Raw genomic sequence first — 15621 nt, 5'->3', positions numbered from 1 at the left:
AACGTTTTGTATTAGAAATAATGAAAATATTTTTATTAGAAATTATGAAAATACGTTTTACTAGAAATTATGAAAATATTTTGTATTAGAAATAATGAAAACTTTTTTGTATTAGAAATTATGACAATATTTTTATTAGAAATTAAAAAAAATCTTCGTATTAGAAATTATGAAAATATTTTGTATTAGAAATTATGAAAATATTTTGTATTAGAAATTATGAAAATATTTTGTATTAGAAATTATGAAAATATTTTGGATTAGAAATTATGAAAATATTTTGGATTAGAAACTATGAAAACTTTTTGTATTAGAAATTATGAAAATATTTTGTATTAGAAATTATGAAAATATTTTGGATTAGAAACTATGAAAACTTTTTGTATTAGATATTATGAAAGTTTTTTGTATTAGAAATTATGAAAATGTTTTGTATTAGAAATTATGAAAATATTTTGTATTAGAAATTATGAAAATATTTTGTATTAGAAATTATGAAAATATTATCTATTAGAAATTATGAAAATATTTTGGATTAGAAATTATGAAAATATTTTGGATTAGAAATTATGAAAATATGTTGTATTAGAAATTATAAAAATATTTTTATTAGAAATTATGAAAGAACTTTTTACTAGAAATAATGAAAATATTGTGTATTAGAAATTTTGAAAACATTTCGTATTAAAAATAATGAAATTATTTTGTATTAGAAACAATGAAAATATTTTGTATTAGAAATTATTAAAATATTTTGTATTAGAAATTATGAAAATACTTTTGCATTAGAAATTATGAAAATATTTTTATTAGAAACTATGAAAACGTTTTGTATTAGAAATAATGAAAATATTTTTATTAGAAATTATGAAAATACGTTTTACTAGAAATTATGAAAATATTTTGTATTAGAAATAATGAAAACTTTTTTGTATTAGAAATAATGAAAATATTTTTATTAGAAATAATGAAAATTTTTGTATTAGAAATTATGACAATATTTTTATTAGAAATTAAAAAAAATCTTCGTATTAGAAATTATGAAAATATTTTGTATTAGAAATTATGAAAATATTTTGTATTAGAAATTATGAAAATATTTTGTATTAGAAATTATGAAAATATTTTGTATTAGAAATTATGAAAATATTTTGGATTAGAAACTATGAAAACTTTTTGTATTAGAAATTATGAAAATATTTTGTATTAGAAATTATGAAAATATTTTGGATTAGAAACTATGAAAACTTTTTGTATTAGATATTATGAAAGTTTTTTGTATTAGAAATTATGAAAATGTTTTGTATTAGAAATTATGAAAATATTTTGTATTAGAAATTATGAAAATATTTTGTATTAGAAATTATGAAAATATTTTGTATTAGAAATTATGAAAATATTTTGGATTAGAAATTATGAAAATATTTTGGATTAGAAATTATGAAAATATGTTGTATTAGAAATTATAAAAATATTTTTATTAGAAATTATGAAATACTTTTTACTAGAAATAATGAAAATATTGTGTATTAGAAATTTTGAAAACATTTCGTATTAAAAATAATGTAATTATTTTGTATTAGAAACAATGAAAATATTTTGTATTAGAAATTATTAAAATATTTTGTATTAGAAATTATGAAAATACTTTTGCATTAGAAATTATGAAAATATTTTTATTAGAAACTATGAAAACTTTTTGTATTAGAAATAATGAAAATATTTTTATTAGAAATTATGAAAATACGTTTTACTAGAAATTATGAAAATATTTTGTATTAGAAATAATGAAAACTTTTTTGTATTAGAAATAATGAAAATATTTTTATTAGAAATAATGAAAATTTTTGTATTAGAAATTATGAAAATATTTTTATTAGAAATAATGAAAATTTTTGTATTAGAAATAATGAAAATATTTTGTATTAGAAATTATGAAAATACTTTTGTATAAGAAATTATGAAAGTTTTTTGTATTAGAAATTATGAAAATATTTTTATTAGAAATTATGAAAATACTTTTTACTAGAAATTATGAAAATACTTTGTATTAGAAATTATGAAAATATTTTGTATTAGAAATTATGAAAATTTTTTGTATTAGAAATTATGAAAATTTTTTTACTAAAAATTATGAAAATTTAGAATTAATAGGTTGGTGCAAAAATAATATCGTTTTTGACATTAAACTTTATATAAAACGACATTATTATCGTTTTATATAAAGTTTAATGTAAAAAAACGACATTATTTTTGCACCAACCTATTACTTTGTCAGAAGGAGTCGAGCCATTAATACAACCAAGTTCATGCCATTAATCATCGTCAGCCATAGCTTGATTTTCTTCCCGTTTCAACTAACTATCATTCAATATCATTGAGTCTAAGATTCAAGCGGCATTCAGCATTGATAAGTAATTACTCATTAATAGATAAAATAATTTACTTATGTTATTTGTATCTATGAAAAGAATGATTTTTGTAATTAAATTTTTGTTCAGTGAAAATTAAATTTTTACAGGAAATTTATAGGAGGCAATAAAATGCAGATGTATAACGGATAGAAAGTGAAGCAAATGAAGACATAAAAACGGTTGAACAAACTTTGCAGATTCATGTTTTATTAATACAATATCATGTTTTATACTTGCATAGTGTTCTGCATCAGTCTGTTCAGATGGAATATCGATTCTATAATATTTTGGGAAACTTCTCTTCCTCACATATGTGCATAAACAATGCATATATATTTTATTGACAAAAGATGAATTTGCATAATATATTCCATTGTTAGTTCACCAGTTTATGTCTGTCCATTATAACTATATGCATTGTGTTGGCCTTTATAAATTTCATTCATATGTCTCACTCAAACTACATACACCTGTTAAACTTTTAGAAATGAGAAAATACTAAAGGTTCTGTTTTGTGTATTTATAGTAAAATATAAAAAGAACATATAATTAAAAAATGACTGAATGAACATAGTAAATTTTAAATCTTTTGGGGTTTCAGAACAGTTTTTGGAAAGGATGAGGAATCACCTGATGTGATAAAGATCTTGGGTAAGTGTTGGACTGGTGACACAGTTTCTGAGTGATCGTAATTGGTGCTAGTTGAACCTCGACTTATCGGTGACTTCTTTGTTCGATTGTTAAACTTTTCTGATCGAACCTTGAGTGTCAATTTCTGAATAAAATCTTTTGCTGTTTGCCAATAATTGTCTGAAAGAAAAAGGAAGAAAATACATTTTATTAATTGTTTATATAAATAAAATACAGAACCAATTCTGAAATAAATAGTTTCAATGCTTTTGATTCTTCTTTCTCAGGCAATAAGAATTGAAAGAAATGCATAGATGATGTCGATAAACCCATTGCCAAAAAAGGTAGGCAGCTAGAAAACTTGGCTAGAAAACTTCTCACACTTTCCAGCATTGTACATCTCTATAAAGTCACAAATTGCACGTGCATTGAATATTATTACTGGTATATCTATCACTAGGCTCTCACTCTTGAAGAGAGTTAAGAAAGTTTCTAGCCTTATAGGTCCGGTCTGGCTGCCAAGCTCCAGCCCCTGTCCAATCACTGCAGTATTGCATCTGTGCTTCTTACTGCACTTATATCACATGAACGAAAATGCATCTGACCCACTCGACTAACAGACAAAATCCCACTACTTCGTTGTATAGGTCCCAGGAAAATTTTTTATTCTAATTGCTTCTGTGCTCAAGTTATTTGCTTTTGGAATTCCCTTTCTGCTTCCTGTTTTCTCTATCCTGCCAAAATGCAGAAATTTAAATGTAATGATATCTTGCTTCTCAAATCCCCATCTAGATTATAACTATAAATATGGCTCATATCACAGCACGCCTTTATGACTACTTGGAATGAATAAAAGTTAAAAAATATATCCCCCTGCACTCTCTTTAATATACCAGCATAATTTTCTAATGAATCCATATTCTTTGAAATATCTTATCTGAAAGCACCTAACAATGTCCATATCATCCATTCTTAGCTTCCCTCTGAGGTTCTGGAGGGTTACCATATATATATATATATATATATATATATATATATATATATATATATATATATATATATATATGTGTGTGTGTGTGTGTGGATATATTTATATATTTAGCGCCGATATGTAGAAATCCTCAGATTAGTGTCTGGGGGCGTATTTAGACCACTAGGGGAGATGTACTCTTTAATCTTTGTTAAGATGTACATCTAGGAGAAGGAAACTCTGATGTAAAACCTGAGGCCTATCGTCTGCTGTTTCTGTGGCAATTATTCCCACCGACTTAGTTAAGCAATAGCTCCAAAAGGTGTGGATAGTGCTACATAAGCCTTCATTACTTTAATCAAACCATTTGTGTGATTTTCTGACAACTTAACATGGTTTATTTGTTTTGTTTGTGAATAACCTCACTATGTCCTTGCAACTGGCAACGGAGACACGTAAAGGGTATTACTCAAAGTCTCTAGCTGGAGCTCTGCACAGCAGCAGGCTGATGGTAGATGGCCGTTCTAGCACGTACCTGTGAGCAATTGTGCAGTTCGTGTACTTCATTAGTGAAAAAGCAGCTCCTTTTTCAGGATTAGCACTGCCTTCCCAATGCCGAGGAGTGAGTGATAAAAGGAGCGCTAAACATTGTTTGCTCACTCCAAAACTTGGCAGCCCTCTCTGGTTATCCAATTTGGCGGTCAGAACAACAGAACACGACAACATAACTACAAGAGGAAATTTTCTTTTGGTTTCTGGAATGTCCGTGTGCCCCAGGATAATGATTCTGCACCAGAGCATAAAACAGCTCTTGTGTCTCTTGAGTTGCAGAAATACAACATTGACGTAGCTGTGTTATGTGAAACACGTTTGGCCAATAATTCCCAACTTAGAGGGGAAAGGGGTGTGTATGATTTTTTGGTCAGGCAAGAATGAAAACGAACCTGGTCAATCCGACATTGGTTTTGCCATTAAGTCGAGCCTTGCCAAATCATTATCTTCCTTACCCAAAGGTATTTCTGATCGGATCATTACATTTTCTCTGGAGTTGGAGAACAACACCAGTCTGACAATTATCAGTTGATACGCCCTAACATTGGCTTACTCTGAGTAAGAGAAAAACAAATGTTATGATTTCCTTTATGATGTCATTATGAAAATTCGTCACAAGAATAAACTTATTCTTGCTGGTGACTTTAGTGCTCTTGTTGATCGTAATAATCAGTTTTAGAATAGTGTTCTTGATAGTCATGGTATGGACAGAGTAAATGAGAATGGTGTACAACTTCTCACTATTTGTGGGGAGTTTGACCATTGAGTTACCAACATCTTGTTCCAACAACCCAACCACTGCAAGACCACATGGATGCACCCTTGCTCTTGGGACTGGCATCTGATAGAGTTTGTCATAAAAAAACGAAGGGACATCAATGACTTCAACATCATATAGTCGTTTCACACATCTTGTTACATCTCGAATCATGCCCTTCTCCGAAGTAGACTTTCAACCCACTCTACTGCAGTTGAAGTTCTTGGAATACCACATCGAAAATATCAAGATTGGTTCGATGAAAACGATGAAAAGGTCCAAATGCTCATCAATCAAATGCTCTTTTCACACAATGTTTACATAGAAGACAAGAACTCATCTGTTAAGCAGATGTCTTACAAGAAATGCTCTTAGTCATGAAGGAATGCTGGTGGTATTCGAAAACAATCGAGTTTCAAGCAGTTCTGGACAGTAAAAACACCAAGGTCTCAAGGAGATATTTGGTCGTCAAAAAAGTGGCGCTTCTTCTTTAAGCACAGCTGACAGGGAAGCTATTCTTACCAATAAAGCAGATATACTGAAAAGATGGAAAGAAAACTTCGAAACTGTCCCAAACACATTATAAGTTATTGATAATGATGCAATCTCACCCATTCCTAAAAATCCAGAAAGTTCTGAACTAACTCTTGAACCAGCCTATCAAGAGGTCTCAAAATCCATTAAGCATCTCATTTCTGGTAAATCCCCATCACTTAAGGATCCAATCCCACCTGCGCTGTACAAGCATGGTGAGTATGCACTGGTAAAAAAAAAAAATTTTTGTGAAGATATAGAATGCAGTGTGTGTGCCACAAGATTATAAAGGTGTATCAAGCATCTGTATAAGAATAAAGGAGTAAGAATGTTTGTGACAATCATAAAGGGATATCACAAAATCCTGGCTAGGCTCATCCCTAAACAGTCATATGCAATCTTGTGAATAAAATCTTGTAAATAAAATCTTGTAAATAAAATCTTGTGAATAAAATCTACCCTGAGTCACAGTGTGGTTTTCGCTCAGGTCGTAGCACCATTAACATGATATTTTTACTCCACTAAGTTGCAGAGAAAGTTTGAGAGAAAAATCAGGAACTTTATATGGTGTTTTTCAGCCTGATGAAAGGCTTTGACACTATGAACAGTGATGCTCTTTGGAAGGTTCTAGGGAAGCTTGGTATACCGGAAAATATGCTCAATGTGATCATTTCATTTCAGGAGGGAAGGAAGGCTACTGTTGTGTCAAAGGGAATGATGTCGGATGCCTTTAATGTTACAAATGGGGACAAACAAGTGTGTGTAATTGCACCTGTGCTCTTTGCTCTGTTTTTTCTCTCATGGTGAGATATGTATTTAGTGATGCTGACACTGGCGTTTCAATTTTAAGTTTAAATTCTGGTCGTTTGGTGGGCTATTCAACTAGGAGCGGTTCAAAACCAGGAATCATCCTTGTACTAAAATAATTTAAATAAAATGTGTTGGAATAAGCATTTTAGGCTTTGAATTTGTATTTTAGTTTTACTATCAAATGTCTTGGATATAATTTTATGATAAAAATGCATAGAAATGATTGTGGTTTTCCAGAATATCCAACAAAACAAAAAGAAGAGCGAAAAAAATAAAAAAATATGCAACAAAAAATGTTACCAAAGGCAATATGAGTTAGTCTTCTATCTCCCTGGATAAGTTTTTGTGTGTTTCATTTTCGCACGATTGATGAGATTTACTGGATAAAATAAATAAGTATTTTGCTTAATTTTGAATTTTTGAGCGATTATCGAGGCTTGGGTATAGCTCTAATGAGAACACAGTTTATATTTCATTCAAATCCAACATGCTTTGCAAAAAACAAGAATAAAAAAATAAGTTAAAATTAAAAATAAGTTAAAACACAAAACCTAATTCAGGTAGGTAGAAGAGTAAGTTATCTTGCTTTTAATAACATTATTTATTTTTATCCCATTTTTGTTTTGGTTGCTTTTCTGGGAAATGTATAGGAATTATTTTTATCATAAAAATAATGATTTCTATTATAATGAGTTAAAAACTGAACAACTGCAACCAAAGAATTTCCCAAGTTAACTGTAGTAAAAACACACAACTAATAGTATTGAATCTAAGCAGTGTCTCCTCGTGACTCCAGTACAGAGTTTGCTTTATTATTCCATGACAATTTCTGTGTTACACAAGTTACGTGAAGAAGAGATGATTGCAAAATGATAGAAATGCTTTGGTTGAAATCAGTCAAAATATTGGAAATAGCAATTCCTCTACAGAAAGAATGGAAAATGTCCCAGTGGCATGACATTGTTTTTCTTCGTAAAAATCAAATTTCTTTTACGGAATGCGACTTGTCTTGATATATATATATTCTCGTTAGTAACAGAATTGGGGAAATCTGTTGATATCTAACCGCATCAGCAGAGGACAACAAGTTATGAAAATCCGTTCTTCTCGATAGATTGATTCTCCAATTGATCATTGCAGCAACGAATTGATAATTGATTACACGCTATTTAGTCTGTTAATGATACACCACACTATGGATCATCGAAAACATTCAACAGATCATTCGATGAAATTTCCTGATATTTGCATATTGGATTTGAAAAAATAACACTTTATCAATGACTATGATTTGTTGCTGCTGAATAAATTTTAATACTTATTAGATAAATCAGCATGTATTGATTTTAATTAATTTTTATTAAAAAAAATAAAAATTCAACTGTTAATTAATAAGCACTGTTGATATAGGAATACAAATTCAAAATGTAACAATTTAAAAGACGAAAACAAGTTCAGAATTTTTTGTTTCACAACATCTAATGTCGTCCTAAGCATTACCATCTACAGCATGGCATGTAAAAAGAAAAAAAATCTTGGATAACCCTGACGAAAATTCTGCTAAAAACTAAAAACGTACTTTTTAATAAATTATTTATTTATTAAAAAAAATCTGCATTTGTTTTTGCTCTTTTAAATCGATAAATTTAAAATTTTATCAATTTTAAAATGTATTTTAAAATGTTTAAACAGTTTTAAAAACACTTTTCTGCTGTCAAATTTGAACATCTTTAGAAAACTGAGGAATGCTGTATAATCTTTTATTAAATAAAAACCGATTCTTTGATTATTTTGTTTCTGAGACTTTTAGTCATCCTAATCATTTATAATTTTTGTTTTTTTCTTTTTTTCTCAGTTTCTTGTCAGGCGTTGTTACCCGTGGAAGAGAAGTTGCATATCCGATCTTCTTGACGATTTTATTAAAATCAGGTTTGATGTATGTTGACTGAGTTTTGCTAAAATTGAATAGTGATAATTATCATATGCACTAAAACATTAAGTCTTATGTTATTAATACGATCAGGCGTACAATTTTTCTCTTCCACATCCGGATTTAACAACACCAGCAAAATAACGACACCAGCAAAATAACAACACCAGCAAAATAACAACACCAGCAAAATAAGGGAAAAAAGGAACAAAAAGGAAAACAGAATTAAAAAGTCTTCTTCTATGATGAGGGTGGATACCAATTGGATGTCCCAGAAAAAAAAAAAAACATTAAAAATGATTTTGCATTAATAAAGAATATACAGCATTGCTTGGTTTTATAAAAAATTATACACCATTACTCGGTTTATAAAAATGTTCAACTTTGACTAAACAGAATAATGCTTTCAAAAGATGCGAATAACTTTTTCTGTTGTATTTTTATAATATAAATATTAATTTATAAAATGACTAATGATTATTTTCAATGAATTTCCATGGAAAAACAAAATAATTCTAATGCAGTTTTATAGTCAAATTTATTTAACTAAATATGAACATATAACACAATCCATCGTTCCCCCTTACTCCACAAATGCATTAAACACATTTATAAAGGTCAAGAGAACTTACACAGCAAATATCAATTTTGGACCTTTGACTTTCTCTGAGACTATTTCTCACAAGAAGATAAAATCTTTCTCTTTCTCCCACCCCTCTGTCTCTGTTTTTGTCTCTGTCTCTCTGTCTCTGTCTGTCTGTCTGTCTGTCTGTCTCTCTCGCTATATATATATATATATATATATATATACATACATATGAGTCAGTTTTTTAAAATAAAATAAATAAAAATCCACTGACCAATGACCAATTCTTTGATCTCTTCAGAAAATAGATCGGAGTTGACCCACTCATCAGGATCTTGAAGAAAATCCAAAGCACTTTGATCTGAAAAAAAAAAAGAAAAAAGAAAAACAAAAACGAAGTGTTTTTTTTTTTTACAAAATCGTAAATACATTTTTATAAATAGATTTAAAAAGAAACAGACTGCTTATCATATCACAAACCTTTTGAATACCCCATTTTGGGAGCCTGAGCCCTTTATTAGGCAAATTACCAAAGTTACGAACTTCCTCAATGCTGATCCCATACTCCAGCTAGACTACGTTTCTTTTTCCCTGCGAACACATGAAGATCAAACTAACACATATAATGATATCCTTCTGTCTGATCAGTAACAGAGTTGCATGTTTGGTGTAATGCATATCAATGCAGTTTATGAAATTGCTATTTTGATATCAAGATGAAGAGTACAAAATTCATCTTGGATTTACTTTCGGCATCTTTTTACTTCTCTTATTTGGTCCTTTAGTCTTCATATTCCATGATCAACGTTTCTTGCAAAAAGGAATAGAATTGTTGTTTTTTGGAACGGAATCTATCCATATTACACTGGCTAGTTTTTGACATTGAAGTAATATATTTTTTAGCTCCTTGCATCAAGTGGCTTCATGTCGTGTCTGGAATTATTTCCATTAAAAGCAAAATTTTGTTCACTTACATGGTAATGTGGTTGGAAAATTGTGAACGTTCAACTATGAATAAATGAATTATTCTCTCTTTACTGAAACCCCACAATTTGATAAAAATTTTTAAAGTCATTCACTCCAGATCCAAAATAGAAAACTCACATTCACCTCTTGCTAACGTTACTGGAAAAATAATTGAATCATTTTGCCATTCCACAGGATACCTAAATCCTGATGTTATATTTTATAAGTCAGATACATCTTAAGATCGAGTGCTACTTCAACATCTGTAGAGGTATCGCTCACAGAACTCTTACTTGGCTTGACAAAGTCCAAAATCAATTTTTAACCTAGTTGAAGATGCCGTCTTCTTTTATTATAGCCACTATCTCATAGATTAGTGTTATGTTATTAGCTTCCCGGAAAACATTGGTTAATCTTGTTGATGGTTGATTATGAGGATTATTATTGTTCGACGCGGGAAATTATGTTTTAGAAGAATAAAAATATTTACATTAAATAGTTTCCAGGAATGTAACTTGATGGATGAAGTATCATTCTGATAGTTATGTTTTCACTAAGAATATTAGAATATAAACAAAGATACGTGACAAAAACCCGGCAAGATAGACTATATGTAGTGATGATGTAATGAATTTTCGATTTACACATAGGAAGTTAGTTAAATCAGTCTGTAACTGGGGGTTGTGGTATAGAGATAGACGATGGCAACCATGAGAGCACTGGACTGGGTAAATGAGCATATGTAGTTGTGAAGAAGGGAACAGACGAAAATAGTTGTGATTCAAGGTATGTCGTTTTTTATCCAGCACAAATGTAAAAGATGTTTATCCGTCCTTCTGTCTATAAACTGTTTAGTATGTCGACACGTACAGGTACCCATTATACACACATCAACAAGAAAAAACATTTATACACCATATTGGAAGACATCACATTCATTAAATAGACACGAAATTCATGAATCCAAATAGACACAAAATTTATGAATCCAAATAGACGACACGTTAACAAAATAAATAAACTTATTATGTACACCTCACACATACACACTCGTTATATAACCCAGCATACAACAAAAGACGTTGCCAGTCTTTCTCTACTCGAGCACTATTTCCATCGTAGGTGCTCTGCTTAAATCTCTAGTTCCTGCTTTGGAGAAAGAACTCCTCTCTCTACCACAACTTACAGAATGTTTCTTTCTAAATTTTTGTGTCTGAAATTAAATGGATTTTTAATATACATAATTTCTTCCAAGAACCAGAGAACACATTACTATGAGACTGCTTCCCTTCTTCAAATCCAATGTAAAAAAATATTGGTCACAAACTATCTTCATAAAAAATGATTTTTATTATTTTCGTCTAGTATTTGTAATCCTCTCGTAATATTCGTCATTATCCTACTGACAATACAGCCATTTTATTAATACCGAAAAGTCAATTTCTAACATCTGTCCAAAACCAATTATTATTATTATTATTATTATTATGATGATGATGATGACGATGATGACGATGACGATGATGACGATGATGACGATGACGATGATGATGATGATGTATGCTTATAACTAAATAGTTTCTTTATGAAAATCTGGTGCTATTGCTCATTTCGATATTCAATATACATTAAAGTGATGCACTTTTAAAGATGATCACTACTCAAGCGACGTATGCTTCAGCTTCTAAAAATGAGTAAAGACATACTGTAATCATTTTTCCTTTTGTGATAGCAGAAGAATTTGAGAGAAAGAAGGATAAATAAAGACTTGGACAGAGATAGTTTATATATTATTTAATTGGAGTTCATTATTGAGATGAGTATTATTTATTAATTTTTATTTATTGCGGACTATTATTCTCATCTTTCTTAGATATTGTTTCACAACATTTCGGCCAACTATTTCTCTGACCTTCGTCAGGTGGTAACCGCTAAAACGTGGTGAGACGTCAACAACTACGGTATGTAGTATTTGCAGTGAATGCAGTCAGGAGATTCAGAGTTCCTATCCATCGCGGTTACCACCTGACGAAGGTCAGAGGAGTGGTTGGCCGAAACATTGTGAAACAACATCTAAGAAAAAGATGAGGATAATAGTCTGCAATAAATAAAAATTAATAGAGATAGTTTAGTTTGGAAGTCAATTTTTAAATGCCCTCCAAAACATATCAAACGGAATATGATGATTATGACGACGACGACGACGACAATATAGAAACTATGTTTCCAGATGAAGCCAAACATCTTGATAACTAGGATGTTGCTGAGAGAAATGTAGTATCTGTTCTGATGCTACCCTTCATCTTCTATGTTCTCAGTTAGTTGAGAACTTCTAGACTGAGTCAGCTTTTATTTTTGTTTTGTTTTGAGGGTGCCCCTTTTTCGGAGGTAAACTTTTCATCCACACCAGGATTTGAGAGTTAGAGGGAGGAATAAAAACGTAAACAGAGATAGATTAGTTTAGAAGTCAATTTCTAAAAGCCCTCCAAAACATATCAGATGTAAGACACACACTAAACCGATGATGATGATGATGATGATGATGATGATGATGATGATGATGATGATGATGTATTGAGCAATTCTTGCTGGAATTTGTTGCCCGGATCTAGTTAAAATTATTTCAAGAAATACATTAGGTACTTACAGAATTGGTCACATGATGGTTGTCAACATCCCTAAGTGAAAGTGTTTTTGTGGAACGAACTGGATTCAAACATGGCACACCCACTCAGCCACCGTCATCTCCCTGATGATGATGATGATGATGATGATGATGATGATGACTAAATAACTATTTTTTGAAAAAATGGTAATATTGTCTTTTAAGTAATGCACTTTAAAAAATGATCACTGTTCAGCCGGCAAATGCTTCAGCTTCTTAAAATAAATGAAACCATACCGTAATCGTTTTCCTTTGTCATGCTGGCCCCAGCTTGTAGTAGAATGGCCGCCATCTTGAGATTGTTATCTTTGACAGCAACCATCAAAGGAGACATTGATTCTTCGTTTAGAACGTTTACACATGCTCCATGTTCTAATAAACTCTTTACGGTAAATTCAGAAGATCCGAGTCTACAAATGTAATGGAGAGCTCTGGAAATAAAAAAATGAACCTTGTTACTAACCAGCTTTTTATAATAGAAGACTTGACGCTGTAGTAATACAATAATGGGTGATATAACCCCACGCGTAACTATTGGTTAGTCAAATGTTGATATTATCAGCCTATTATAATGCGCAGATATGAACATAAAATCTACTGAACAACTCAATAACTCAACAACAGGTCAGGTTAGACAAAACATTTATAAAAAGACTTCCCTCAAATGAGTTGGGTAAATTTGCTAAACAGAAGTCTATAAAGCAAAATCTATGAGAAAAATAGTTTAAGTTTTTATATTATTAGGATTATTTGTTCTGTTGTTCTTATTTTGAATGTTTATCACATAACGTTTTGGTCCATGTAACCCCTAATTTTCTGCGTAACCGATATAATTGGTAAAATTCTGTTGTAAGTAATACTCTTTTGGAAATTGAAAATTCAATTATTAATGCGAATGATACAGAGAATACAATTGCAAATTACTTGTACCCGGTCAGGGCTGACGGGACGAAAACATGCTATCCCAATGGATTAAATAAAAGCTACTGTCGATGTAGATTCCTTAGTTCCACAGAACGATTCCTGAGTTTGACAAAATACACCTAAAGAAGTTCGAAGGTTAGATTGGCTGAAAAGTGCAAATAACACTCAAGTTGAGAACAGTAGTTTGAATAAGCAAAATGACACAAATTATTAATATTCATCTAAAAAATTCAGCTTCACGTGCACAACTTGCAACAGTAACCAGCAGCGACATGTAAATGACGAAAGGACTTTCACATATTTAGCATTTAATTTGAACAAACCAACACTGCTGACACACCATTAATGCTATTTATGCAAACACACATGAACCTTGCCCAACACATTAGCCACAACGAGGCAGACTCTTCTCACACACATATACAAACTCTGATATTATCATATATATATATATATATATATATATATATATATATATATATATATATATATATACGCAAATTGAATAAAATCACAACCTACATGAATAGAAATTCACTTATTTTGTCGTTAGGTTCTTAAAGCTGTTTCGTGAAAGGATGGACAATTACTTGTACCAGGTCAGGGCTGACGGGACGAAAACATGCTATCCCAATGGATTAAATAAAAGTTACTGTTCGAAATTCGATGTAGATTCCTTAGTTCCACAGAACGATTCCTGAGTTTGACAAAATACACCTAAAGAAGTTCGAAGGTTAGATTGGCTGAAATATATATATATATATATATGCTCTGAAAACTCTTTTGAAAATTCATTGAGTTGATATTATAATTGAGTTGGTATTATAGACAATTATATTCTAAACTTGCAACAGAAAGGAATTGTTGATAAAATAAAATAATATATATATATATATATATATATATATATATATATATATATATATATATATTATGCACACACATACGATCTCTGACTTTCATACAACATTCATTCACACACACACACACACACACACAGATTTAATTACCCTCAACGCTTCATTTAACTATATACGTTTGAATTATGCATCAAGGTCTTAGCTGTTTAATGATGATGATAATGATGATGATGATAACAACAACAACAATAATAATAATAATAATAATAAACACAACCATAATCTTCAGTAAGAATTTCCAAATGGAATTCAGCATGGAAAAGTGCGCGCATGATACTACCCAACCAAACAGAGATGAGGGCACTAGGTGAACATGATATTTGGGTGTTAAAACAACAGAAATAAAAGAGAAAATTGGAAAGGAATACATCAAAAGAACAAGAAAATTCTTAAAAGTCCACGAAACGAAATTACATAGTGGAAATCTAATTAAAGGACATGAACAGCGTCACTTGTAAGATACTCTGGGGCATTTATACGATTGACCAAAGAAGAACTGAAGCTTCTTGATTAGAAAACTAGGAAACTAATGACAATGCACAATGCACTACATCCAAAGGATGATATTGACCAACTTTATGTGAAAAGAAAAGACGGTGGAAGAGAGCTAGTTAGTATAGAGAACTGTGTAGATAACACAAGAAAAGAATTAGAAAAATACATAATGCAGAACACCGAAAGAAAAATTTGTTGTCAGTATATCTGACAACCTATAAAAGTCGAAATTTACAATCCAAAAACCGCCTCGAGACTAAAATCACCCAATGAAAGATTGACACGAAAGCAATCAGCCAAACATAAACAGAAGTTATGTTGTCCATTATTTTTAAACGAAATTCAATAAAATTTGAATTTGCCCTCCCCCCTCAAATTATGAAGTTTATGTTCACCCCCCCCGGTAGAAGTGCCAAACGACAGTTGCCAAGTCATTACAATATTGTAAGTATCATTCTATTCTTTTTA

The 15621-nt window shown here is 30.5% G+C and overlaps 1 protein-coding gene across 4 annotated transcripts in view; it reads right to left on the bottom strand.

The window, feature by feature from the left end:
* Nucleotides 1-2854: 2854 nt before the first annotated feature.
* LOC145266488 (uncharacterized) overlaps nucleotides 2855-15621 on the bottom strand; it is a 167585-nt gene continuing 154818 nt past the window's right edge. For all 4 annotated transcript variants that reach the window (XM_080122207.1, XM_080122210.1, XM_080122208.1 and 1 more), the window contains 3 exons: nucleotides 13052-13245; nucleotides 9458-9544; nucleotides 2855-3224 (listed from right to left, as the gene is read on the bottom strand). In XM_080122207.1, the coding sequence (XP_079978333.1) occupies nucleotides 2995-3224; nucleotides 9458-9544; nucleotides 13052-13245 (511 nt within the window). In that variant the 3' untranslated portion in view covers nucleotides 2855-2994. The remainder of the gene's footprint in view (nucleotides 3225-9457; nucleotides 9545-13051; nucleotides 13246-15621) is intronic.

Source organism: Euprymna scolopes, chromosome 41 (genome assembly GCF_053919585.1).
Source record: "Euprymna scolopes isolate OS-2025 chromosome 41, ASM5391958v1, whole genome shotgun sequence".
Classification (NCBI taxonomy): Eukaryota; Metazoa; Mollusca; class Cephalopoda; order Sepiida; family Sepiolidae; genus Euprymna; species Euprymna scolopes.
The sequence above is the reverse complement of the archived record's forward strand: the minus strand, read 5'-3'. Positions and strand labels throughout refer to the sequence as shown.